The sequence below is a fragment of the Micromys minutus genome, assembly GCF_963924665.1.
Source record: "Micromys minutus genome assembly, chromosome: 24".
NCBI lineage: Eukaryota > Metazoa > Chordata > Mammalia > Rodentia > Muridae > Micromys > Micromys minutus.
In genome coordinates this window covers 17548403-17575399 of record NC_137959.1, presented here as the reverse complement: position 1 = coordinate 17575399, position 26997 = coordinate 17548403, and the positions used below count along the sequence as shown (strand labels likewise).

The 26997-nt window shown below is 41.4% G+C and overlaps 1 protein-coding gene across 1 annotated transcript; it reads left to right on the top strand.

The window, feature by feature from the left end:
• Positions 1–2171: 2171 nt before the first annotated feature.
• On the top strand, positions 2172–25347 carry LOC308436218 (carboxylesterase 1F). The gene is made up of 14 exons (XM_080937067.1): positions 2172–2237; positions 5898–6102; positions 6776–6920; positions 8924–9057; positions 10757–10910; positions 12812–12916; positions 13526–13630; positions 14557–14595; positions 16618–16752; positions 20270–20350; positions 20542–20689; positions 23381–23512; positions 24654–24726; positions 24991–25347. Exons 1-14 carry the CDS (start codon positions 2186–2188, stop codon positions 25160–25162), a joined length of 1680 nt encoding a protein of 559 aa, XP_080793193.1. The 5' UTR covers positions 2172–2185; the 3' UTR covers positions 25163–25347.
• Positions 25348–26997: the final 1650 nt, after the last annotated feature.

Sequence of the window (26997 nt, the reverse complement as noted above, 5' to 3'; positions counted from 1 at the left end):
CAGAAAGAAAGCCACACTGACAGAAACAACCCAGTTGATTCTGTCACCCAGCCACCCATCTCTCCCTGAAATCCTATGAGTCTTGTTTTCAGCCTTCTGACGCCCTGACACCTCCATAGGGTACTCTGTGTTCATCCTTCCTGGATGAACAGAATACAGTGAAGAAATACAGTGGAAGCCCATAGGAGGCTTTGTATAGGTATTTTGATGAGGAAAGGTGGAGGGAATTCCAGAAGGGTATTTTCTCAGATCTTCCTCAGATAAGTCACATGCATACAACTGACATTATACACAGAAATTGAGACTATAGATCTCTGGGCCTACAGGTTTTCTCCAAGCTCAGGATTTGTGTGTGTGTGTGTGTGTGTGTGTGTGTTTGTGTGTGTGTGTATGTATGTGTGTGTGTGTGTGTGTGTGTGTGTGTGTGTGTGTGTGTGTGTGATATGCTCTAGGGCCAGTCCCTCAGCCCAGCTGAGCTTCGGGGTCTACTAGTGAGAATCACTGGGTTATTCTGAGCACGATTGTCCTGTGCACAGGACACTGAGGTCAGGGCTTGCAGGCTCCCAAAAAAGTATTTGTCAGTGAAATAGAAGAATGGATAAAAACAGAAACTTTAAATAAATAGGAAGCATACGACCCTTCAGGTTCTAGCACGTTTAAGAAGATGAGTAGTGAGTTGCACATGGCCACTGACTGACCTAGCACATTTCCATCACTCCTCAGACAAATGCAAACCCCATATGCAGGCTCCCCTGCCTTGGCAGCTCCCACTTCATGTCCTTTCCCTCAGTAACCAGTCGTTATTGTTCATTTTCATGTTCTGAAACCTTCACACAACTGGGAGCCTAGAGCCTATTAGCTTTGTGACTGACTTCTTTGATTTCTTTTTTATATTGTCAAGTTTTGGTGGCACTGTAGTACCTTGTTCCGATAAACAGTATTTACTGAGGGACACATGTGACCAATTTATCTATCCTTTAGTTCATGAACATTTATTTGGGGCTGTTTGGGTTTTACTGCCCCTTAAAATAAATGCTCTTTGTAGAGACATTATTGTACTGTGCATGGTTTTAATTATTGTGGGTATGTTAATAGGACTGGAAATCTCTGCTTAGTTGATTTGTTGTCAGAGAAGCTAAATCTTTAAGTTAAGTGATAATCTATAACCTGTTTTTTTCTTCTCCAGAGCTGATTCTCTGAATTTCCATGTTACTACACAGTGATGCTCACAGATACCTTGAGTGAGGACAGGGCATTTGCTTAACCAGCTGTAGCAAGCTGTATTCAACCAAAGAACTGTTCTAAGGCATTTGGTAGTTCTGAGCGGATCCTAGCAGCTTCCTTCATCGGCACCTTGTGAAGGACTCTTTCCCCGGTCCATGCTTACACCGTACCCTCATGGTTTGGAGTTTTCACACATATGCCAGTCTCTCCCTGACCTCACATCTGGTCTAAGTAATGTTCAGAGTATGCCTGAATCAGTGGATAGGTAGGTTGTACAAACAAAGGGTTTTGAAATGGAGTTTAATTACTGTAAGAAAGTTCTAGACCTAAATCTCTGTCCTGAAGCAAGTGAGCTCCCAAACTTGGTTGCGTGTGGCCCTAGACAGGGCCACCTGGCAAGCTTGTTATATAACTAATCTAGACTTCTCCAAGGAGGGTATTTGAACCTTAATGTTGTTACCAAACACAAGAATCCAAAATGCTAGGAAAAGGAAGCAGGGAGCTGTGCTCTGATCGCCCTGGTGAACAACTGGGGAGCCCTGAGAGTCTCCAGACATTTTCAGCCTGTTAGAAGAAGCCACCCACCTCACTAAAGCTTTGCACTGCCAGGAGGTATTTGCTTGAGTTTGAGATCTCTTGGCACTCTGAAGGGAGAGTGGTACACGGGAAAATGCGTATGTAAGAAACTGTTGACTTCATTTATGGCCATCTGAGATTTCCATACTAATTGTTTAGATATAAGGCAGCAAATGATGGGCGGATGAGTGTTCAGATAAAGCAGGTTAAACTTGGAAGAGGTGTGGTTAAGGAAGGGTTTTGTTGTGTAGCTCTGCATTGTGTAATTGGGCTCAGTGGGCAGGACTCCTGGGCAGGTTCCCAGCATGTGGGCAGGACCTTATACTCCCCTTCCTTGCGGATCAGAGTCAGAAACTCCATTGACTCCAGTGCCTGTCCATGCAAGATGTGCCTCAGCACTCTGTTCCTGGTATCTCTAGCAACCTGTGTAGTTTGCGGTGAGTACTTTTGAAATACAAATTTGTGGGGACACAGACAGTTTCAGGGTGTGCATAGAAAAGACAAGACAGATTTAGTTCTGCAGGAGAATTCACTCTCCTGATTTGGATTTGTCTCCAAGTGGCCCAGACCATGGTAATGGACACACTGAGATCAGGAGACCATACAATCCCTGAGGTCCTGCAGCACACTATATGTGCAGAAGACAAGGTGCCAAGGGAACGGTGTGAATCTTAGGTGTCTGGTACCAGGGTCAAGGTGATGAGGGCAGATGGATAGGTAGGCAGTAGTCCATGCTATCATAAAGGAAATATTTCGGGTCATGACTCTGAAACAGACTCTGAGAGGGACAGGTCCCACAGGTCATGATGGTCTTCCAAACATCAGAGACAGACTAAATCCATGGTGACTATATGGATATAGCATTGATTTTGATGTATATCTGTGTCATTATAGTGGCTTGCAGAGACTATGTTCTTTCAAGTTTGATTGGAAAATCATGATCTGGGGTGTCTCTAGCTCCTGAATCCAGAGCCAGTACTCGGCAATTAATTCCCCAAATGTCTCACCCTGTGTGGACAGGTGACACTGAGAAAGGCCTGGAACTAGAGAAGCCAGATTTGAAATAGAACATGCTTTTGCTGTTGGTTACCCTGGCAATGCTACTCTCTTTCTATCTTTAGGAACTCCAGTCAGGATGCTTCCAAGTTAAGTGAACATACTAATAGTTTCCTAGGAAGACTATTGTTATAGATACAAAAAACTAGGCTGTACCTCTGGTAGAAAGTAGGCATCATGACTTCTGTTGGCAATATTTTTGCCCCACACCCACCCCTGCCATGCAAGCACACTTTGCTCTAGATGGTCTGGTTGAAAGTTCACAGTTAATTCTGCCACACTTGGTCAATTGTAATCAGACTTTGCCCTCTTTTATATCTGAAGCATTCTTTTCATCCCTCCTCTTTTTCCTTCTTCTCCTCCTCAGGCTTCCATGTTTTATTTTTCTCCTGACAGAGCTCTTGGTGGGTGTTCTCGCTCATCTACAAGTGTGTCTCTTTATAATACTGGCTCTTTCTCTTATGTTACACTCTCTTTCATGCTAAATACCCTCAGCTCAAGTGGACAGATGCATCTGTCTTTTCCTGACCTTTCAATATGGAGATGATCACATGCAGTGCTGTTTATGTGTTAGTCATACTACAAAGTTCAGATTAAACTTTCACTTGCTACATAGCCTGATCTTATCTAGAAATTAAGGTGGTTCTCCTGCCTCAGTCTCCCAAGAAGTGGGGTCATAAGCGTACCCTAACAGCCCTGGTTCATTTATCAGGCTATCTCACTTCCTTCCTATCGCACCCATCTCATATGGAACTGCTGTTGCAGGTTAACCCATAGCTTTCTTTCCTTCCTTAGCCCCATATCATGGTGGGGAGCAAGTCCCCATTCCATATAAAGATTCATAACTATGTATTTTTATAGCAATTTCTTGAAAAAAAAAAAAACAATTCCCCCATGTTTCAACCTATGAGTTTCCTCATATCCAGGTATCCCAGTGGTACATTTAAAAATAAAAAGTTAAACAAAATAATAATTAACAGGCATGAGGAAACAAGCTGGGGCTAATGACACGAGGCATGGCCTCAAGCTTGTAATCAGATGTCACCAAAGAGTCCCCAGTGTTAATGACTCTTCTCTATAAAGCTCATCCCAGACTTTAGAGGAGATTTCAATCTGGTAATTTAATAATCTTAAAGTAAAAAATACATCATTAATCAAACGCCATTATGTCAAAACATCATAAGTTGAGGAGGAGCTAATGTACCTGTGATTTCCCCAGAGGTTTACTCGCTTTTATTTACATCAACTCGCATTAGAAAGCAAAACATATGAAGCTGGTTATTGAGCTCAGGTTTCACAGATAACTATTTTGTAATCTTAATTTTTTTCAGAAAGACTTTCTGGTGGCAAGGTTATTTCTGGAAAACAATCTGAGATTTTCTTGTCTAACCAACCTTATTACTGTTGTTATAAAAGCATGTTTACAATACTGATCATATTCTTTACTATTACAAGCTCCTCCCAACTCTTCTCCACCTTCCTATCCACCCCACATTATGTTCTCTCTGTCTCTCTCTCTCTCTCTCTCTCTCTCTCTCTCTCTCTCTCTCTCTCTCTTGCTCTTGCTCTCTCTCCCCCAAAACTTACTGGGGGAGGGATTGATATATTTTCTGCAGCTAAAGGGGAGCAATTAGGACCAGAAGATAGAAATCACATGTTTAAAATGATGCACTGACAAGAAGGCTATTATTCCAAGGGACACCCAGCACTGGTTGTGATTAAATGTGTGGTTTTGATGCTTAAGGGTAGTTTGTTATGGGCCCACAGAAGGTGGAGGAATAGATAAGAAAGCCATGGGGGGAATTGGGGAAGATTGTCTGCTGTTCAAGAATGGAGCCAATGGTCAGATGGACATCACTCCATTCCCTCTTTCCCTTGGAGAATCCTACACAAACAGACCAGAATATTTTAAACCATTGTGTTCTCAGTACCAGAAATGCTTTTTTTACGTATTTATCCACCATGTAAAATATATCATTTAGTCAGGCATTCAGTACCCTCCCTAATACACATTGAATCTTAAGGATTATCTTCTCCCCGTGAACTCCACCCATAGGCTGTTCATCCATCCTAGCCAGGTGCTTATACTGTTTTTCTTCTTGCTTTTGATTCCTGTTTGATCACTCTACTATTTGCGTCATTTGTCGTCATCCCTCCTCCTGTTCAATGTCTCAGCTCCTCCACAACGTCACCAGTCAGAAGACCTAATTCCTTCTAACGCTAGCATGTCTGTTTTCCTGTAACACTCACCTTCCTGAGACAGGGGACCACTTCTTGTTTATCCTGTAGTTCAGCATGTTGCTCAGCACCAAAGTCCTGATGGATACAGGTTTCTAGATGTTTCTAATTTTTTTATTAATTTATCTACTCACATTATATCCTGATCACTGCCTCCTCTTTGTCCCCGCATTCTATCCTACAGTCTTTCCTCCATAACTCCATCCACTTTTTCTCTGTGAGTATGAAGGACCCCCTGGATATTCTCCCACTATGGCACATCAAAGTCTCTGCAGGTTAGGTACATCTTTTTTTACTGGAGTCAGACAAGGCAACCAAGTTAGGGGAACTGAATTCACAGACAGGCAACAGCTTTAAGAACAGCCTGCTCCAGTTGCTGTAGGAAAGGGATGAAGACTGAGCTCCACATCTGCCTCATATGTGCAGGAGAGGGGGAGGTGCAAAGAGCCTGGCCATGCCCTTTGGTTCAGTCTCTGAGAGGCCCAAGGGTCCAGGAGTGTTAACTCAGTCGATCCCCCTGTAAGGTTTTTCTATACCTTCCAGTGCCCTCAATACTTCTCCCAGCTCTTTCATAAGAGTCTCCATGATCTGTCCAGTGTTTGGCTGTCGACCTCTGCATCCATCTGTTTTAGTAACCTGGAGAGATGTCTCAGCCATTGAAGGCTAGACTCACAAACAGAAAGTATAAGAATTTCTAGAGGTTTCTAAAAGGAAAGCCAAAGGTTCTGTTCATCCTGGTAGTTCTCTTTTCTTCATGACTTCGAAATTCAGGTCTGACATTATCACTCCTCCATGTCTACTAGGAACCCCCTCTTCACCACCTGTGGTAGACACTGTTCATGGCAAAGTCCTGGGGAAATACGTCAATGTAGAAGGATTCTCACAGCCTGTAGCTGTCTTCCTGGGAGTCCCCTTTGCCAAGCCGCCTCTTGGATCTCTTAGGTTTGCTCCACCACAGCCTGCAGAGCCCTGGAGCTTTTTGAAGAACACCACCACCTATCCACCTATGTAAGTTGCTAACATGGGTCTGGGACTCATTTTTGTGAAAGCATCTGTCTTTATGTGGTGTAGGAGGGAGTCATTCTCGGGTCAGATATCCTAAGAGGCTGATAGAGGTCATTAGAGATAGTACTGGCTTTACTTGTGCCTGGAGATTTGGACACAGAGAAGGAAAAAGTACAAAGCTAGTATTACCTAGCATAACATTGACTGACTACTAGAAGGCAGGTCTTTGGGGTCATCCTATAAAGATATCAGCCATGACTTGAAACATGATAAACAGTTATTGTTATAGCTCCTGGGTTCACAGAAATCTCATAAGCACTAGAGGAAGGCCACCTGATGAATGATCAGGGTCATCCTCAACCCACTACACTAGGGCTAGCCAAGAACAATGCACTATACAAACACTGGAGAGACTGTCATATGCCAGGTAGGTCAGACTATGAACATCTCTTCATTACCCAGAATGTCTCAAAGGAAAGGGAGAGATGCCAAGTACTTCTCTATTGGGTTGGGGGTCTCCAGGTTCCCACCACTTACCTGTAAAATCCCTCTTACTAATGAGACTTGATTCTAGTCCTCCATTTACAAGCACAAACACCCTGGTGCAAAGTTGAGATTCAGGTGACATCTTCAGTTTTTATATATTGGAATCTCAGGTGTTCACTCTCCCCTCCAGGTGCTCCCAAGATACAGCAAAATCACAGAAGGTCAATGACCTCCTAACTAATAGGAAGGAGAAAATCCATCTTGAGTTTTCTGAAGATTGTCTGTATCTGAATATCTACACTCCTGGGGACTTTACAAAGAACAGCAGGCTACCAGTAAGTTTGGAAACCACTATGTGCTATAGCATCCAGGTCTTTAGTATAACTAAAAGGAGATGAAGGCACAAGGGTAGACATGTCAGGACTGAGTCAGGGACCAAGAGCTTCCTTCTACCAGACAGAAATAAATAAATAATAAGACAGGGCAACTCAGGTAGGAAAGGGAGAGAACACAAAAGGAGTGACCCGAGTCTTTGATCTTCACACCTGTGCTCTTAGGCAGGGCCTGGCAAGAGAATTAAGTGCCACCTTTCACATTACCAGTGACAACTTTCACTTCCAGGGGAAACTCACAGTCCGTCATGGCAGTGTGGAGGGAGGAATCTCATAATCACTTTTCATGCCCTTTGCCACCCACCTGTGATTGGATTGCATGTAGCCCTTTTCCCTCCATGGTTGCCTTTGGCACATGCTGATGTCCCAATGAGTCAGCATTTCCCATAGAAATAAAGAGGCCAGCGAAGGGCAGGCTGACCATTACAGGGCAGAGTCCTGGGGAGAAGCTATTATAATATAAAAAGATATCTTTGAAGTGTAATAAGACAGCATGTGAGTATCTGTCCTGTCTCCTGGGAACACTGAGTTCTGGAACAGAACTTAGAAGTGTTGGAGGAAGCAGAAGTCACCAGGTATTTTATCCTAAATATGTTTGCATTGTATAAGGAGGTGAGAACGAATCTGACCCTCACTCATTTTTTCGCCTTCTGTGTGGACTCTGCAACCACACAGCCAGACTTAGAGCCAGGAGAAGAAGCAGTAACAAAGTTTTGCATAGCCTTTCCTTCATGGATCATTTCAGCCAGGTTCTTACAGACATGGAGGATAACATCTTCAATATTTTATTGGTCAAACTGCTGGCTCACCTTTACTCTAAGATGACCTTGACTCAGACTCCCCATGTAAGTTGTAGAGAACCCAAGTGGAGGAGAAATAGAAGCACATGGAGTTTGGAAACCAAGGAACTGTTCAGCTGTGTACACAGGCTCTAGAGACATGGGATCCGGATGAAGAAATGAGGCTGCTGAGCTGCACCTGAGTCCTGGCAGAGAACACAGCACTGACACTCTATGGGAGGTCCTGGCTTCTGGCCCAGATCACTGAACTGTGGCCATGAGCTGCATTGGTTAAGAGCTCAGCTGTGGTGCTGGTGACAGATGTCTCTCTGCTCAAGCCTTATTTGTACCTTTCATTAGCTGTGGGATCACCAGCAGAGGTGCCTCAGGTTTTCTATCAAATGGGGTAATCTTTGTTTCTGTATTATAGACAACAATCATTTTACCATGCTCAGATTATCCTTGCTTTCTCTTTCCTTACTTACAGTGCAGTATAGTGCTTTATAAGATTTCAACTTTATCTTCTCTCAGTTCTATGAAATGTGACCTCTTTAAATTCTGAAGCCGCAAATTAAAGGCTATTGTATCCCTAATCAGTGTCAAATGCTCTAAAAAAACCTGGTATAGACATTCTTAATAGTCAGATGGCTGAGGATTGACAGAGAATGTGGAGATGTGAGCTAGGATTATCAAAATGGGGAGGGTTGTGATGGAGAGGTGGAGCAGTAAGGGCACAGGGGAGGGTACCAATAAGGGTCCAGAGATGAGCATGTAGGCACTTAACAGGTAAAAGGGATGGAAGCTAAAAGACTCAGCTATAAGAATGGACCACATGTCAGAATGTCAGAGTGCTGGGAAAAGATAACACCTTCAACCATCTATTATTGTTCACATGATGATGCTTTCAGTTAGAAGAACCGCAGGAAGACTTGGTACATAGATCTAAGAAGAAAGGTGGCGACATTGAATGAGGTGACATTCTGTTTTCCAGCCAGGTAGGTTGAGGATAGGAGACAATACTACTTTTGCAACCCAACTAGGTGCTGATGAACTTTGAGCATGATACCCCGAATCAGGGCTAGGCCAGGAAAATCAAACCAGACATCTTCTGACCTTCTTTTCAATTCTATTTCCTAAAACAAGTATGATTCTTTGCTTGCTAACTAGGTGATGGTGTGGATCCATGGAGGTGGACTGACAGTGGGCGGGGCATCAACCTATGATGGACGGGCCCTCTCTGCATATGAAAATGTGGTGGTGGTAGTCATTCAGTACCGGCTGAGCATCTGGGGATTCTTCAGGTAGGGTTTCTGGACACTCCTCTCTGCATATTGGCTACTTCATTGATTAGCTCTATAGCAACATATTTAAAATGTGTCAGTGATAAGAAAGCCAGATCTATTTAGGCCAGTGGCTGGATACCAAGGATTGCATCATTATTCAGACTTAGGCATAGGCCCTAAGCTATAATGCATTGTGATGGAAGAATAGAAACTGTGTCTAAACTGTGGATAAAGAGGCAACCACAAGAAAATGGAAAGTCAGTTTTGCCCTCTTGGTAACAACTCAGGTTCTTGGGATATAGCATGATTCCCCTGATAGTTCAGACTACATCAAAACACAGTGCACCCAATGGAAGACCTCACCTTCTACAGATTCTAACAATGAGGAAACCTAGCACATTAGGAACCAAAGCCCCTATACATGAGATCTTGTGTCAGAGAGCATATCCAAACCATGGAGTATGCATGCAGCCAAGTTGTCACTCTAGAAGCTACTGAGACCTTACCAGTGCTAATCCCAACTTCATATAGCTTATAACACTAACTACTGTGAGAAGGTTCTTTGCCCTGGCCTAGGTGTCCTCCTCCTTGGTGCCATTTCTACTTCTGCTCTGTTCCCCCTCCTTGACCTCAGGGACTGTGTGCTTTCTTCTCCCTTTCTATAAATATTCTGAGTGATTCCAGTAACAGCTCTACCCAATTTGTGAAGCCCAATTCTCCTTTAAATTCTACATAGTCCTGTTACCTACCTCCTGGTCTTCTCTAGACATGTACAGAGTATTCCCACTTCACAGGGAGAAACTGAACCCCTAACATCAACCAAGGTCTTCATCTGTCTCCCACAAGGTGCCTATATAGTTGTTGCTGTTGCAAACACACATTTGCTCACGAGGGTTTGCATTCATTCTGGACTCTTGGTTCATGCCATTTTTCCCTAGTCAGGCAGTAGATCCTTGCAAGTCTATCTTTAAAATATGCTCCATCCACTTGCTTTGGATCCACTTTTTCACTTAGCAAAGCCTTGCTTCTGTGGGATGTGCTAAGGTTATAAGGATCGCTTTAATCAAACTTACAACTTTTCCATGGTAGCTGCTGCATACTGTGGCAGAATACTTAGGGAAACAATGGCTGTCTGATCCATGTCGTGCCTTTGCATAACACTCACATGAATTTCAGTGACACAGAAAGTCACGCCAAGTCTCACAGCACCGCCTCTATCACCATTGCACAGGGGTTGCACTCATATATTGTCCCCCTAGATTTACTTTGGCTGGTCATCTTAATTGAAATTCTCTTTGGATATTTACAAAGCTCCAAGTGCTCATTATCATATGCAACCAACTCAAGAGGGTTTCTCTGGTTATGAGACTAAAATATCCCAGACCTATCATTGCTTCTTTTCTTACTAGATTTTCTTTCCCCAGTTGCTGACACCATATCCTCATTTTATCTGTTAGTTTGTGCTTTCTACTGTGAGCTGAATATTGCCTTATTTAACTTTGTTTCAAGAGACACTGTAGCCCTCTCACCAGAGTTGGATCTATGTTGGACTCTTAGTGGTCAGAATAAGGAGTGACAACTTAATGCAGATGAAGATTTCTATGTCAGGGATGCTGATCTCACCTGAGTTCCAGAAAGCTGCAAAGGGTGCACCCCCAATACATATATGGTCCTAAGATCTCTGCAATGCATTGTGTACCTTCTATGTCTCTTGCAGTACGGGGGATGAACACAGCAGAGGAAACTGGGGTCATTTGGACCAACTGGCTGCGCTGCACTGGGTCCAGGACAACATTGCCAACTTTGGAGGGAACCCAGGCTCTGTGACCATCTTTGGAGAGTCAGCAGGAGGTTACAGTGTCTCTGTTCTTGTAAGTATCTTGGGTACCATGCCTTATGATAGGTCTTGCTACTGTGGCTGTTGATGAAACCTCTCAGATGCCAGCCAACTGCTGCTCCTAAACCTGGATTTGGTGTTGATTTTACTTCCTGCACAATATTAGACGGTCAGTTTTCTACAACAAACCTAATAACATTTGGTTCCTAAGAGGCTCAGAATTTTACTTGGTGTCCCCAGAGATGTAGACATCTCCAGTTCTAGCTTAGATCAATGACATCTCTCGCCTCTTCAATTGATTGAGTTCTTTTTCCCTTTGTCCAAATTATTTTTCAAGTCATTAATATGTTTATTCAAGAAACAAGTTGAATCTCATATTTTTACAGAAGGCTTAGACTTTGTCATTTTTTTTGCTATTAGTTTTTGAGAATTTTATGCAGTGAATGTCATGATATTTATTATTTCCCATTTCCCATCGCTTGCATATCCAACTGCTCCCAACTCCCTTTTTAAAAAATTTTAAACTCATATAATTTATGGTGTCCATATACTCTTGGAGGTGTGGCTTTTACTGGGATGTGGTCAACCCACCAGGGTAAATCTCTTGCAGAAAATGGACCCACCCTTTCTTGAGAACTATTGACTACAAGAATCTTCTTAGCTAGGGCTGGGGCTTACCTTGCTTCTTTGTGGAAATAAGAATGATGATAAACTAAAAATAGGAAGAAGCAATTGTTTGGATCCAAGGTAGATCTACATGGTAGGGGACTCAAGTGTGGAGAGAAGAAATGATTTAGGTAGCCTTATGGCTTGTCCATAACTACCAGGGTAGGCATTCGAGTTTAGAGCAGAAGGGTAAGTTCTTTTGTTGTAAATGGTTGAGAGAAAGGGCATATGAGGCTGAGATAGAGAAGAATGGGCAGTGGATGTGTGAAGCATGCAAATGGATGTGAAAAAAATGTGAAAAATGCTTATATGGAAAATGGGACTTAAGAAGATGTTATAGAAAGTTCCGGTAGCCATATGAAACTACAGAGTTAAACAGAATATAAACTTAAAGGTTTCATTTTATACATACATGTTTAAATTGAAAGAAAAAATTACAGATGAATATTAAGAAGAAAAATTTCCCTGTGGCTTTTAAATGGTCCCTGTGGATAGCTTGTCCCATCTATCTCTTATTGTTTCTGCAAATTTACCTATTTGCTTGTCTATGTATTCATATTTATTTATTTGTTTATTTATTTATTTATCTATCTATATGTTCTATCTATCTCCTGAATCTTATAATCTAGTTGTGCTGTTTTTAATCAATGAAACTCTTTTTTTTAAAATGCAGTATGACATAAATATCCCCCAAAGCATTGAAGACTCATACAGTGTTATCACTTCTAATTGAAAAGTTCCATGGTCAGATATGAGTTGATTACTTATTGAATAGCCCAAATGTCAGAATCTTGGAATATGTTCCATTGTTTCCATTGCACAAAATAGGATATGAAGTAGCTATCTTTGTAAACTTCCATGGTGACACCACCATTTCCTCCTTTCCTTCCTCTTTTTTTCCTCTCTTCATTCCACATTTCATGTTAACTTGAAACATTAATTGTATCCCAGAGATGACTCCTCATTTATTTTGCCCCCATGGTCATTTTCTTTTGGATAAGTTCAAAATAAAAAAATTCTCAAACAAAATGTGTGGCTAGGAATTGTCAACATATCTTTCAGGTAGGTTTTCTTGTCACCATATGCACTTGCTATGTACATTCTCTGTTGTCTCTTACTCTGTGCCCTGGTTCCACTCCACTGAGTTTCTTTTGTGGAGTCTTATGGCCAGAGTCTCCAAGAATGACCAAGGCAGAGGAGCATTCAGAGGGTAAGTAGGTGGCATTGACCTGCCTGTAAGCATAAACTCCTCTTTCTTCTTCATGACAGGTGTTGTCCCCACTGTCCAAGAACCTCTACCACAGGGCCATTTCTGAGAGTGGTGTGGCCCTCATTCCTAGATTGTTTACCAAGGATATTAGGCCAGTCACTGAGGTAGGTCTTACCCTGGAAAATCACCATACCCTTTCCTGGGGTCCTCAAATGTACCTCTGGTCACAGGATTCAGCTATGTGCTTTAGGGATTTCCAAAGTAATAATGACTGAACAGAAATTACTTCTAGGGCTGCATCTAAACTACATTCTGTAGGTTCTGAAGTTTCATCCTATGATTCCCGTTATCCAGATGCTCTGCAATTCTGCATGGGTTGTGTGGGAAGACCAGATGCCCTCTGAAGCATGACACATGCATTAGCTCTCCTTATATAACAGAGGCTGGAACATAGAGGTGGAAAGGCCTATAAATGGAAAAGGTGGATCTGAAGCAGACAGTGGAATCAGGGTTTCCCCTTAAGATAATATGTTTTTGCAACACTGTATTTTAAAAGTTAAGATGACAGGTTCAGATGTGTTCCTGACACACATTACAAACAATAACAGAGACAACATTGTGTGGGGCCTGTATGGGAAGTCTACTGATCTAGAGTGTTTTTAGGAAACTTTTTGTCTTCAGAAATGGCACTTAGGGGAGAACCCACCAGTCTATATTAGTAGAAGATATTGATGTTGCTCTTGACACCTGTGGTTGTCTGTTGTCTCTTACAGAAAGTTGCTGTTATTGCTGGATGTAAAACCACCACATCTGCTGTCATTGTTCACTGCCTGCGCCAAAAGTCAGAGGAGGAGCTGTTAGAGATCGCACAGAAAATGGTTGGTGTGCAGTCTAATGAACTTCTGCTACAGGCTTCATATATTCAGCTGTTCTTTAGCCAATGGGGGCCATGTGATAGTCTAACCACAGCACACACTTAGGTCAGACCCACTAAATGGAGTAGCATTGAAATCTCCTTCATTGGGACGGGCAGGAATGAGCATCAGTAAGCTTCTAGGGTTTGGGGTTTTCTATTCTGTGCAATCTCTCAAGTTAGAAGCCTTGAACAGGAAAAGGAATGTATTGTAAAAACATCAAATAATTCAAATCTAAAAGTGTAGCTTGTTCCAGGTGCTTTAAAGATAAGACTTTACACCCCAGCTTCCCACTGGCTTCATTCTGAAACAGGTTTGCCTCCTATAAAGCTTAAGCACAACAGCAGTGTACATTCATACCCTATGTGCCTAGGAACTATCTCTTCCTCCTAACATGCCTGCAGAATCAAAGCCTGTTGACTAGCATTGTTTTGAATCTGTCTTTGAGCTGTCCCCTGTGTTCAGAGACATAGTGAGTCAGCTCATATTCTGAACTCATGAAGACAAAGCAGCAAAAGGGCAGAAGCAGAGGATTCATCCCATTCTGCCATGGTCTCAGTCTCCCATCAACGTTAAAACATCCTGCCGGTGAAGTCACCATTTTCTCAAAGGAAAAATTGGGGTGTTGTTACCAGAAGAGATAGGGGGAGGGCTGAAGGAGAACAAACTCCAGCACAGATGCCTCTCAGAGCCTCGGTGATGCTGGGTCTTCGCACTAGTTAATCCCTCTGCTGCCCCTCCATGGGCCTCATCCTGCCCAACCATGTGCATGTTCTGAGATGTCATGTAGGTTCTCTTACCCTGTCTGAGAGGAGACTGGGAGCCCAGGTCTGAAGATGTGATTAATACCAGGAAGACTCTAACCATAACCACTTTCTTTGTCTCCACAGGATCTGTTTAAACTCAGTTTGGAAGGAGATACCAAAGATGTAAGGACATTTTATACTACTTGTAACAGTCTTAGACGGTGATTGAAAGATTTCCATCTGTGGAATCACAGTCCTTTTGTGTGTGTGTGTGTGTGTGTGTGTGTGTGTGTGTGTGTGTGTGTGTGTAGAAAACCAGAGGCAGTGTTGACACTCCTCCTCTGACTGCTGGTTAATGCTCCCAATTAGCAACCTTGTATTTTCTCAATTATGATTACTGTGCTGAAAGGACCAATGAAAAGAGGCTGCACTCCTGATGGCTGAGTTGCTGAACTAAGGGTGGTGGAAAACACTGTTGGGAAAAACAAGCCATAAACTCCACACAGAGATGTAACACTCTCTTTCTTGAACCCAGAAAAATTCCAGCCACGACCTCCGTAGTCTCGCCTCTTCTCGCATCCCATCAGTAGTCAGGGTCTTGTGACACTATTTGTGCCAAATTTTATAGCCTGGCCCTCTTGACTACTCCATGGGATCCCAGAGTATCCCTTAAATGTTTTGGAAATTTAAAGAATCTAAACTGTTTCGGACGTTTAGCATTTTTAAATAAGTTACTACGTGTCAGGTTATGGTTTCAGAGATGGACGGCAGTAAAGCAGAAAAATGTCTGCCTCTCTCAAAGAGTTCCATGCAGGAAAGGTATAGAAAAAATAAATTAGCAAAATGTTATGTCTCATTACACTCAGATGTAAGGTTAAGGACGGAAGGAAGGAAGAAGGGGGGGGAGAGAGAGAGAGAGAGAGAGAGAGAGAGAGAGAGAGAGAGAGAGAGAGAGAGAGAGAGAGAGAGAAGAAAAAAAGAAAGAAAGAAAGGAAGGAAGAAAGAAAGAAAGAAAGAAAGAAAGGAAGAAAGAAAGAAAGAAAGAAAGGGACAGAATTAGAGGAAGCCAAGAGGGAAGTAGGAAAGAGACAGGGGATTCAAAGTTTACCTTAAATATTACCTGAACCCCTACTTCACCCCATTTCCTAAAGGATCTACCACCCTTCTTGGCAGTACAGGCTGGAGACCAAACTTATACTACATTTGCCTTAGGGATACTTGAGATTCAAAGCACAGCAATTCCGTCGATTTATATCTTCAATAAGGAAGGAAGGATATTATGATTCTAGGTATCTCATTTTGTGACCCCTCTTCTCTCTAATCTTGCTTTGGTCCATTCATTCCTACAGGCTCCAACTTGAACTGCCCTGGATTAAGCTCCAAGTGGCAGCGTATCTTTTCTTGACTCACAGCCTTTCCATTTGGACGTCATGCCCTTGACTGTGATGCCCGTGCTGACATCCTGACAGCAGTACAGCACACCTAAAAGAAATTTAAGGGAGGAAATCTGCATGTTTTCCAGTTTTGTAGATTGGGAGGAATGGTCATGTGATAGCTACAGTGTATGATAAAACTGTGGAAAAGGTAGTAAACCATCTAAACCTGTGGGTTTTGAGTATTTAGCATCCACAGGCCAGTAATAAAAAGCAGTTGAAGCTAAAGAAAGTATTTTGTTACCCAGGGTTAAAGAAATAAAAATCCATGCTCAAATGGAATCTTATTATATTATGATTAAATCTTACATATGCTAGTTCTTGGTGAGAAATATATTTCATATAAGGTACATTTAAACAGGGTGCCATATGTACAGATGATGACAATATTGTGACCAGTTGTTCCCAAAGAAACAAGAAAGTTCCAGTGCAACAGAGGCCCAGGATTCACAAATTCACTATTCACGGAAACTTTCTAGACCTAATCATTAGGAATAGTGAAAATCAATTTTAGAGAATATTCATCATTGAAAAAAAATATATATGAGTTATTTTTACATGCTACAAATTTAATGAAAATGCCTCCCTCCCTTCACTTAACTACTTATTTTAGTCTTATCATTCACAAATGCCAAAAGTTTGGTCTCTGTGGCTCACAGGTCTTCTAAAAGATGCAGGGTTCTGTGCACGGGGTCTATGTTCCAGCTGCTCCCTTAGACAAGCATAACGGGAGATGTGGGGATCTCTGACACTGCACTGCTCTCTTCCCCAGTACTTTGTGTCAACTGTGCTTGATGGGGTGGTGCTGCCAAAGAACCCAGATGAGATCCTGGCTGAGAAGAACTTCAACACCGTGCCCTACATTGTGGGAATCAACAAGCAAGAGTGTCACTGGCTTCTGCCAACTGTGAGCCTGAACAGATACTCGTCTACTAACCCACTGCTATCCTACCTCTACCCTGTGCTCCCGTGAATTCTGTCTTTAAGCTCTGCCTTGTGTCTGGGGCAGCTGTTCCCATTGCTCTAGTGTATTCACCCAAAGAAACATTCTCTGGCATGGCTCAACTGAGATACACAGGCTTGGGAATAGTGTACCAATTATTTGCCTTTTCTTAATGAATTCTGAACTTCTTGGGGTGGGCAAGAGTCTGTTGGTGTAACCATTGTGTAGTCTGAATAACCAAGGTCAAGTAGAAAGTGAGGCAGGAGCTGGGAATTCAGGAGAGCTGAGATACATATATCTTTTCCTTGTGCCTGGACTCCCAGATCCTGTGGATTGCCACAGGGCTGCTCAGTAATTCTTTGCCACTTTTCAAAGAAAGGAGTTTCTGAGTCATCATTGATTTTGAATGGGTGAGAAATGGATTCTTCTTAAAGATTAAAATACTGCTAATAGTAAAAAAAAAAGTGGGAGTATATTTTAATTTAGCAATAGGACAGTGGAGATATAATTATAAAGCATTATCTAAACTAATTCCCTGACCCCAAAGCTGGAGGTGTCTCCAGGCTGTTGAGAACTCTGCAAGGTACTGTGGTGTGATGGGGATGAGTCCACACACCTACATCTCCAAGATGTAGAGAGAAGAGAAAGATTCCTCTTCATGACAACAGGCAGAGGTCTGAGGTGAAGTAAGAGCCTTAAAGTAGTCTCTGTTTTTTACTAGGAACTGAAAGAAGTAACAACAGTTACTTCCCAGACCTTTATCCCAAACTGTGGATAATACTTTAAAATTTACCTTTAAGCTCTTGAGCTAAAAGTTTTGTTTTGATGTTTTACATTTCAAAAATGAAAGACATGATTGCTGGTTGGCTGAGGATTTTGTATAGTCATAGCACTAAGAGAGGGTACAATCCATGGGCAGCAGACTTCTTAACAGTGTTTTGCTGGGGGAAAGAGGAATTTCACCCAAAACCATTGGACTTTCTTAAATAGGCATTTTATGGGGTTGTGTATATCTTAGAAAGTGCCTTATTCTGTCATTGGAGTCAAGAACAGTCATTTGAAGGGTATCAGTCCCAGACTTTTTTATACATTTTTATTGGATATTCTCTGCATTTACATTTCAGATGTTATCCCTTTCTCTTAGTTGCATTCCCCTTCCTCCTCCCACTGCCTCTATGAAGTGCTCCCTCTACCAACCATCTTCTCCCACCTCAGCACCTTGGCATTCCCCTACACTGGGAAAACGAGCCTTTGCTGGACCAAAGGCCTCTTCTCCCATTGATATCAGAAAATGCTATCCTCGGCTGCATATAAACCTGGGGTCATGGGTCTCTCCATGTGAATTCATTGGTTGGTGTTTTAGTCCCTGGGAGCTGTGGTGAGTCTGGTTAGTTGATAATTTTGTTCTTCCCATGGGGTTGCAGACCCTTTCAGCTCCTTCAGTCCTTTCTCTAGCTCCTTCATTGGGGTCCTCATGTTGAGTCTGATGGTTAGTTGCAAGCATCTTCCTCTGTATCAGTGTGGCTCTGGCAGAGCCTCTGAGAAGATAGGCATATAAGGCTCCTGCCAGTAATCACACTACTTGGCATCAGCAATAGTGCTTGGGTTTAGTGGTTACATATGGGATGGATCCTCATGTGAGGCAGTCTTTGGATTATTTTTAATCCCTGCTCCTCTATTTGTCCCTTTATTTTCTTCCATGAAGGTTTGTTCTTCCTTCTAAGAAGGACTGAGGCATCCATCTTCTGGCCTTCCTTCTCTTTGAGCTTCATAACTTCTGTGAATTGTTTCTTGGATATACCAAGCTTTTGGGGCTAGTATTCACTTATCATTGAATACATACCATGAGTGTTCTTTTGCAACTGGGTAACCTCACTCAGGATATAACTTCAAGTTCCATCCATTTGCCTAGGAATTTCATGAAGCTATTATTTTAATAGCTGAGTATTACTCCATTGTGTATATTTACCACAATTTCTGTATCCATTCTTCTGTTGAAAGACATCTTGGATTTTTCCAGCTTCTGGCTATTATAAATAAGGCTGCTATGAACATGGTGGAACATGTGTCCTTGTTAGATGTTGGAGCTTCTTTTGAGTATATTTCCAGGAGTGGTATAGCTGGGTTTTCAGGTAGTACTATGTCCAATTTTCTGAGGAACCACCTGACTGATTTACAGAGTGGTTGAACCAGCTTATAGCTCCACCAAGAGTGAAAGAGTGTTCTCCTTTCTCCACATTCTTGCCAGAATCTGCTGTCACCTGAGTTTTTTTATCTTAGACATTCTGATTGGTGTGAGGTGGAATCTCAGGGTTGTTTGGATTTGCATTTCCCTGACGACTAGGGATGTTGATCATGTCTTTAGGTGCTTCTCAACAATTCGATATTCCTTAATTGAGAATTCTTTGTTTAGTTCTGAACCCCATTTTAGTAGGATTATTTGATTCTCTAGAGTCTAACTTCTTGAGTTCTTTGTATATATGGGATACTAGTCCTCTCTCAGATGTAGGATTGGTAAAGATCTTTTCTTAATCTGATGGTTGCCATTTTGTCCTTTTGACAATGTCCTTTGCCTTACAGAAACTTTGCAATTTCATGAGGTCCCATATTTCGATCTTAGAGCATAATCTATTAGTGTTCTGTTCAGGAAATTTTTTAGGGGAGAGTTCTACTGCTCTCTCCCTCTGCAGAAAAATTTCAAAGATCAAAGATAAAGGAGCACAGGCATAGCTGTTGACTCAGATATTAAAATCTGGTGAAATATTAAAACATAGATGGAATGTAAAGACCTGGGTAAAATTGCATGGCCTAGTTAACTGTTATTTGTCTAACCTGCCATTATAAGAAACTTTTCTCATATGTTTCTACTGTTAACAGAAAACTTTTTAATGCCAAATTGATTACATATTCTGTTATGCTCTGTTCCATTGGAACCCAATCATGATAGAAGTCAGTAAAATCATTTTGTATACTTACCCACAACAAGTTTGGACCTGACCCAACCAGCACTTCCTGAACCTGTGCATAAGTTGTTATAATAAAAGCTTCCCCAGAAATGAACCCCAACATAAGAGATATAAGAAACTATTTAAGATAAGACTTCCATTTTGAGTAGCACTTAAGTAAGGTTTAAGTTCCCAAGACCTCCTTGAGCTGACATCCCAGATGGCAGAAAGAGACATGTACATGGGTTATTGACATCTTGTTTGTTAAGTTTATGGTTGAATGTTACAAGTCTCATCCTGGTAGACAAGTTAAGACATAAATATTGGACAAGGTAAGTCCCATACCACAGTTGAATAACCCAACCAATGGGAGCAGTGTAAAACAAAGATATGTTCCTAAGGAAATCCCCCTATTCCTAAATGATTGGTGGAAAAGCTAGAGCCTTCATCCCACAATGAGAGGATTATTTTCCTGATTGTCTCTTTCTGTTCATTCCTGAGGACTCACAGACGCTTAGTCATTTTTTTCTCAACAGATGATGGGATTTCTATCAGCTGATGTAAGATTGGACAAGAAGATGGCCATTTCACTCCTGAAGAAAATTGCTTCCATGTCTGTAAGCATCTAGGGATCTGTGACCACTGGCCGAGAAATACAGATATTTGGAGGAATTGGGCCAAATTACAGGTCAATTTAATGTCTCCCACTGCATGACCCCAGTAAGGAGTTATACAGGTCACAGGAAGGTCAGCAGCAATGAAGTGCAACCTGCAGGCGAAGCCGGGGATCACTTTTGATCTATTTCAGGGCATATCAGAGGATATCATTCCGGTTGCCTTTGAGAAGTACACAAAAGGTAGTGATGACCCCATCAATATCAGAGATGGAATTCTCGACTTGTTTGGGGATGTGACATTCGGTGTCCCATCAATGATTGTGTCTCGAGGCCACAGAGGTGAGTCCATGGGAAAGTGATGAAGATTCGCCTGCTTTGGCCCCCAACCTGCATACTCCCTAGGATAGACAGATGTGGAAAGTTCTTTTAGTTAGTGTGCAAAGTCTGATTGAGCAGAGGTCCTGTTATGATTTGTTTTCCAATCAATAGTCTCTGAGAATGAGAGAGAGAGAGAGAAAGAGAGAGGGGGGAGGGAGACAGAAAGGAAGGGAGGGAGGGAGGCAGGGAGGGAGGGAGGGAGGGAGGGAGAGAGAAAGGGAGTGAAGGAGGAAGGGAGGGAGGGAGGGAGAGAGGGAGGGAGGGAGAGAGAAAGGGAGGGAGGGAGGGAGAGAGAAAGGGAGGGAGGGATGGAGGGAGAGAGGGAGGGAGGGAGGGAGGGAGGGAGGGAGGGAGGGAGAGAGAGAGAGAGAGAGAGAGAGAGAGAGAGAGAGACTCTCTGTGTGTTTGTGCCAGCACTCTATTAGTAAAATAATTTCCAAATCTTCATAAGTTGCTTCTGATTTGCTCTTTACTTGCCAACTTCGCTGACTTCAGCATGAGTATTTTTACTTTATAATAAAAAATTAATTCTAAAATTTCATCACTCTTTTGATTTTGGTTTTCTCTATTCCTTTCAGAAAATATATCTGCTATAATTTCATTCCTGTTAACTGTAATGAAACTTTTCTTGTTTTTGCACCTGAAATATATCTCTGAAGAACATTGTGTAGGATGTTTTAAAAAGAACATCAGTCTTCTGTTGAAATTGGTTGGAATAATCTGCACATTTTTACTGGAATATTTGTTTTATCCCAAAGCCACTTGAGTGTGGTGTTTTCTGATTTTTCCTATGGGAATGATCTGCCCAGTTTTGAGGGTGGGGATATTGAAGTTCCATCCTGTTACTGTTTGTAATCTTTATCTTCCCTAAAATCAACCCATAAATTCAACATGTAATATATTTATTTCTCAGCCTTTACAGTTTTGGCTTAGACTTTATCATTTCATATAACTGTAGCTACCTCTCCTCTGTGATATTTTTATCCATGTATAATATCCTGTTCCTTCACCTTCAGAAGATACAAATATTTAAAGAAAGGCAAGTCTCTTTGTTTTGTTTTGAGAGTATCTTGGAGAGAGTTACTGATAAAGACTTAAGAGTGTTATTTTCTTGGGATGTTTTGTTATTGTCTTGAAAATACCAACTTGTTTCTACTTATCTGGTTTCCTTCCCTTGTGGCTTGATGGTTCTCCATAGAGAAATGCTCAGACTCTTTTCTGCTTTGACTTTGTACCTTTTAATAAGTTTTAAATGTAATTCCCTTGTGCTTAAAACCAAGAATCTCTCACACACAGCAGCCCATATAGCTGGTAACTGTCTGTCCTTGTTTGCATATAAGAAGCCTCACACTTTTCTCCATCCTCCTTCCTAAATGCACTTTACAAGTTTAATATCAGAAATTACATTTTTTGTTAATGACACTTTGAGTTATGGCTCATTCTTTTCAGCTGCATTTTTGGTGTTATTTTCATCCTTACCCTATGAACTGAGGACACAGAGTCTCTCATTACAGAATTTGAATGGCCAGAGGATTGAGTCCCACCCCATCATTATAGCCCTCCAGTGTCTGAGGACTGTTATATTAGCTTGTATCGTTGATATCGGTGCTGTCATGCTTTCTGTTAACCACTAGTATCTTTCTGCTTCACTTTAAATTCAGTAATTTCTGCAAGGCCTATCTAGAAGTAATTCATGCCATAAGCTTTTGTTTATATATTGCTCCTCATTTCTAAATGCCCCCATTTCTTTAGGACAGACTTACTAATGCACAAAAGATATATCTCTGAACAAGTTTGAGATGAAATGATTTCTATCACAGAGATATGTACTCACCCATGTTTATTACCATGTTGTTAACAATAGCTAAGGCATGGAACTATCCTCTGTTTATCAACAGATACATGGCTAAAGGAAATATAGTATACACACACAATAGAATTTTCTTCAGCCATAAAGAAAAATAAAATGACAACACTTGTAGGGAAATGGATGGAAATCTTTGATTCCAATCATAAGGAAACATTCAGACTCAAAAACAAATAGCACATTTCTGTCACACATGGAACCTAGATTGTGTGTGTGTGTGTGTGTGTGTGTGTGTGTGTGTGTGCGTGTGTGTGCGAGGGCGAGCGCCTTATCTGTGCATGTGTTTATGTCTGTGTATGTGCCTGTGTGTGTCTCTGTGCCTGTGTGTATTTGCATGTGTGTGTGTCTGTGTGTTCCAGAGCACACCTGTTCTCCTGATAACTTAAATAGCAATTTAACCAGAAATAAATAACATTATTGTCAGACATGTACTTAGATTTGGTTCAGTTTCTAGGAATTTTCAAAGCCATGCTGAATGGAGACAATGTGTTGTAGATCTTCTTGAAATGAACAAACACTAGTGTGTAATTATTAACACCTATAGAGCATATTTACCAGATTCATTATACACACACACACACACACACACATGTATATTTCATTAACATAAGACTCAAACTCACTTTTATTTTTGTTAGCTATGCAAATATTAGCAAATCAATGGGTTTTCTTGAAGATTTTTTTTTATGTTCTTATGAACAGGATTTCTTTTGAAGAAAGGAGCCTTGACTCCATGTAGGTGCATGTCAAATAACAGAAACTGTTATAAATTTGTGTCTTTCCAGATACAGGTGCTCCCACCTATGTGTATGAGTATCAATACTACCCAAGCTTCTCATCACCCCAAAGACCCAAGAATGTAGTTGGAGACCATGGAGATGAAGTCTACTCTGTCTTTGGTGCCCCAGTTTTGAGAGGTAATAATTCTTTGCTGGAATACATGAAGAATTGATAGGTCTGAGTTCCAGTCGTGGTTTGGTATACTTGAACAAGTTTCTCTAATCTTGATCTTAATTTCTTAATTCAGTATGTTGGGGGTGAAGTATACATGGATGCTACCACCTTTTCTCCTAGTCTAATATATATATGAAGGAGACTATATATGTTACTGTGTCCCCAGCAAAATTTCTTTCATAATCCTGACCATTGAAAAGAGACTGAGATGCTGTATATCATACATAAGCCACTTCATGATAAGAATCCCATTCTTGAATTTATATACAAAATGACAAACCAGAACATCACTGAAAGTAAAGTCAGAATTGGTGCTGTGAATCAGATTCACATATATTGGCATGTGTGTTAGGGTTTTACTGTTGTGAACAGATACCATGACCAAGGGAACTCTTATAAGGACAACATTTCATTGAGACTGGCCTATAAGACTAGTCTATTATCATTAAGGCAGGAGCATGGCAGCACCCAAGCAGGTATGCACAATAGGAGCTGACAGTTCAACATATTCAAACCACCACAATATGTCTACTAATCTATGTATGTAAATTTTTAGCTATATTATAGTTAGTAATACATTATGAAGCTCTGACATAGTCAATATTTGGAGAAAACCTTTTTAAAGCTTTGACTTTCAGAAACAGTGTGTGGCTCCTAACCTACTCTCTAGCTTCTGGGGCATATCAACTGTCATGGGAAGCTCCCAGTTAAGTATTAACTTAGCACATATCTTATATTTTTCAATATTCACAAGTTTCCAAGACTAAGAAAAGACCTAAGAACCAACAGTATTGGGTGTGGAAGAAACCCCACAGTGTGGAATTTCTGCCCCAAGCGTGGAAGAACAGATGAATAGGCATGGAAAATGAAGGCAGTATTGGACAGGCTGCATTCCACTGATAAATTCTTGATCAGTTATTCTCAGTCTGAAAGTGTGCACTAGTTAACCAGGACTTCGTAGACTTTTGACTAAGTCATTATGGAGTAAGGTTCAGAGTTCTGCCTTTCTAAACAGTGCCCTGGGTTCTGCTAGTGGTGGGCCCAGGAGCTATGTATGCTTTTAGCACAGATGCTTTTTTAACCCTTCCTCTCTCTTCTTCACAGATGGAGCCTCTGAAGAGGAGATCAAGCTCAGCAAGATGATGATGAAATTTTGGGCCAACTTTGCCCGGAATGGGTAAGGATTGGCAAAGATGGGACTGGGGTATTGGGCAAGACCAGACCTCTGAGGTTCTCACAGGGATGAAGAGCACTTTCTAAAGTTTAGTGATAAACTCAAATCCTGTCACTTCAAACAATTCATTACTCTTACATTTTTTTCCTTATCTCTTGTGACACAAAGATGGTTGGGCACAGATAATCCAAAAATCACTCTAAATCTCATTAAAAATGCAGAGATCACAGAGTAGCCTTGAGGAATTCTATTTGATTCTGTTTTCAGGAACCCTAATGGCAAAGGGCTGCCTCACTGGCCAGAGTATGACCAGAAAGAAGGATATCTGCAGATTGGTGCCACCACCCAGCAAGCCCAGGGACTGAAAGCTCAGGAAGTGGCTTTCTGGACACAGCCCCTTGCTAAGAAACAACCCCAGCTACACCACAATGAGCTGTAAATGCAAGGTTCTGCCAGCCTCTGACCAGAGAAGCCAAGACATAGTTCTTCCACTGAAGTTGTATGTGAATTAAAGATGGATCTTGGAGGATTCTGAACAATTTTTTCATAAAATCAGGGAGAATCCAGGGAGTGGACATGTTTGTACTTATGGCATCAATTTAGAGAATAAAAATTTTTATGGTATCTGTGTTTTGAAATGATTATAAATGTGTGTATATATATACTCCCAGAAATAGAGCAAGGGAGGAGAGTGGGGAGAGAGAAAAGAAAAAAAGAGAGAAAAGGAGGGAGAGTGAATTCATCAAAGATCTTTCACAAGAGGTACCATAGCAAAATAGTTACTTTGAAATCAAAGAGAAAAGAAACATGCTGCAGAAAAACAAACAAACAAAAAACAAACAAAAAAAAAAAGGTTGAGTTTAGGCTTGTCTTATACCTCAGATGGGGAACATCATCTAACATGGGAGACAAGAACTAATATTTACTAAAGTTCTAGAGAAAAAACGGGGGATAAACCCTGGGAACTGCATATTGAAGGAGGGATTTATATCAACTACAGATATCATTTTGTGTATTGTCAAGTGCTCATGGGAAAAAATTCAGATGCATGTTTAAGACCTTAGAAGTCCCATCTCCAACTGTGCCGTGCCCAAGACTGTGAACTGAAAGAAACCCCACATCTGCCAGTCATTTTATTGTGATGAGAACAGTGACACACGCACAGGCTTTTCTGGCTTTCAGTTCTGTATTTACTATGAGGTCTGAAGTTACTATGAGGAGTTTGTGATTAGATTATGAGAAGATGGAATTGGTTTACTGTGGGGACCTTCTGGGCCTAAATCCCAGCTCTCTAAGATAGTGAGCTCAAAAACAAGCAACTGCTCAGTAGCAGGCAGAGCATGCAACAGGCAAGTTAGGTATCTGAAGAGAACTAGATTAAGTATAAGATTTTTTTCCCAAATACCAGCGCCTAGAACTTGAGAAAACACAGGTCCAGAGATGCTAAGCGATGTGTCTAAATTCCAGGAATGAGATAATATAAGACCCTAATATGCTATACAATTTCTTTTTTTTAATTGAATATCTTATGTATTTACATTTTAAATGTTATCCCCTTTCCAGGTTCCCCCCTCCCATTCCCCCTCCCCTACTTCTGTGAGGATGGATACTCTCCCTCTCACTCATCCACTTCCACCTCACTACTGACCACTTCATCTGGGTAGAAAATCACCACTGAGACAATGCAGGCCACGCTTGGTGATTTCTGCTCAGAACGAACCCTCTCTCATCACCATGCAAGTCCCTGCTTTTTTCTGGTCTTCCCTGATATTGTTCTCTATTTCTCATTCTAACACACTGGTAGGTGTCTCACTCACATCTGTAACATTCCCTGGGTCTAACTTTGTATTTTTCTCCATTCTCATATTGGCCCCTGAACATCATACATACCCATGATGAATACCCTCACCTTTAAGTGGTATTAATGCATAATCCTCCCACCCCCTAACTGACCTCCTTTCAATATCGAAACCCCCAGGACTGGTGGCATCTTCTTATGAGGACCTCTCATCATGGTAGCCCTCTCTCAAGAGGGGTTGACAATAACCAATTTTTTAAAAAAGAAGTCAACAACATATATCCACCTTTTGTATTCTTTCTCTTTCATGACCGCTCTATCTACCTAGCCAAGGACCAAGCCTACCTTTTAAATTCCTCACATATGTCTCATATTTCTACATAAGATTTCTCTAGGTTATAAGTGGGCCCCATATAGTATGGTCAATGCTATAATTATATGAACATTTTAATATATATGCATCTCAAGAAAGCTAT

Excerpts from the sequence above, each read along its gene's own strand:
- LOC308436218 (XM_080937067.1), top strand. The coding sequence starts at position 2,186 with ATGTGCCTCAGCACTCTGTTCCTGGTATCTCTAGCAACCTGTGTAGTT. Across the intron at positions 9,058-10,756 it reads AGCATCTGGGGATTCTTCAG|TACGGGGGATGAACACAGCA; the intron begins GTAGGGTTTCTG and ends TGTCTCTTGCAG. Across the intron at positions 23,513-24,653 it reads TGGTGCCCCAGTTTTGAGAG|ATGGAGCCTCTGAAGAGGAG; the intron begins GTAATAATTCTT and ends TCTTCTTCACAG.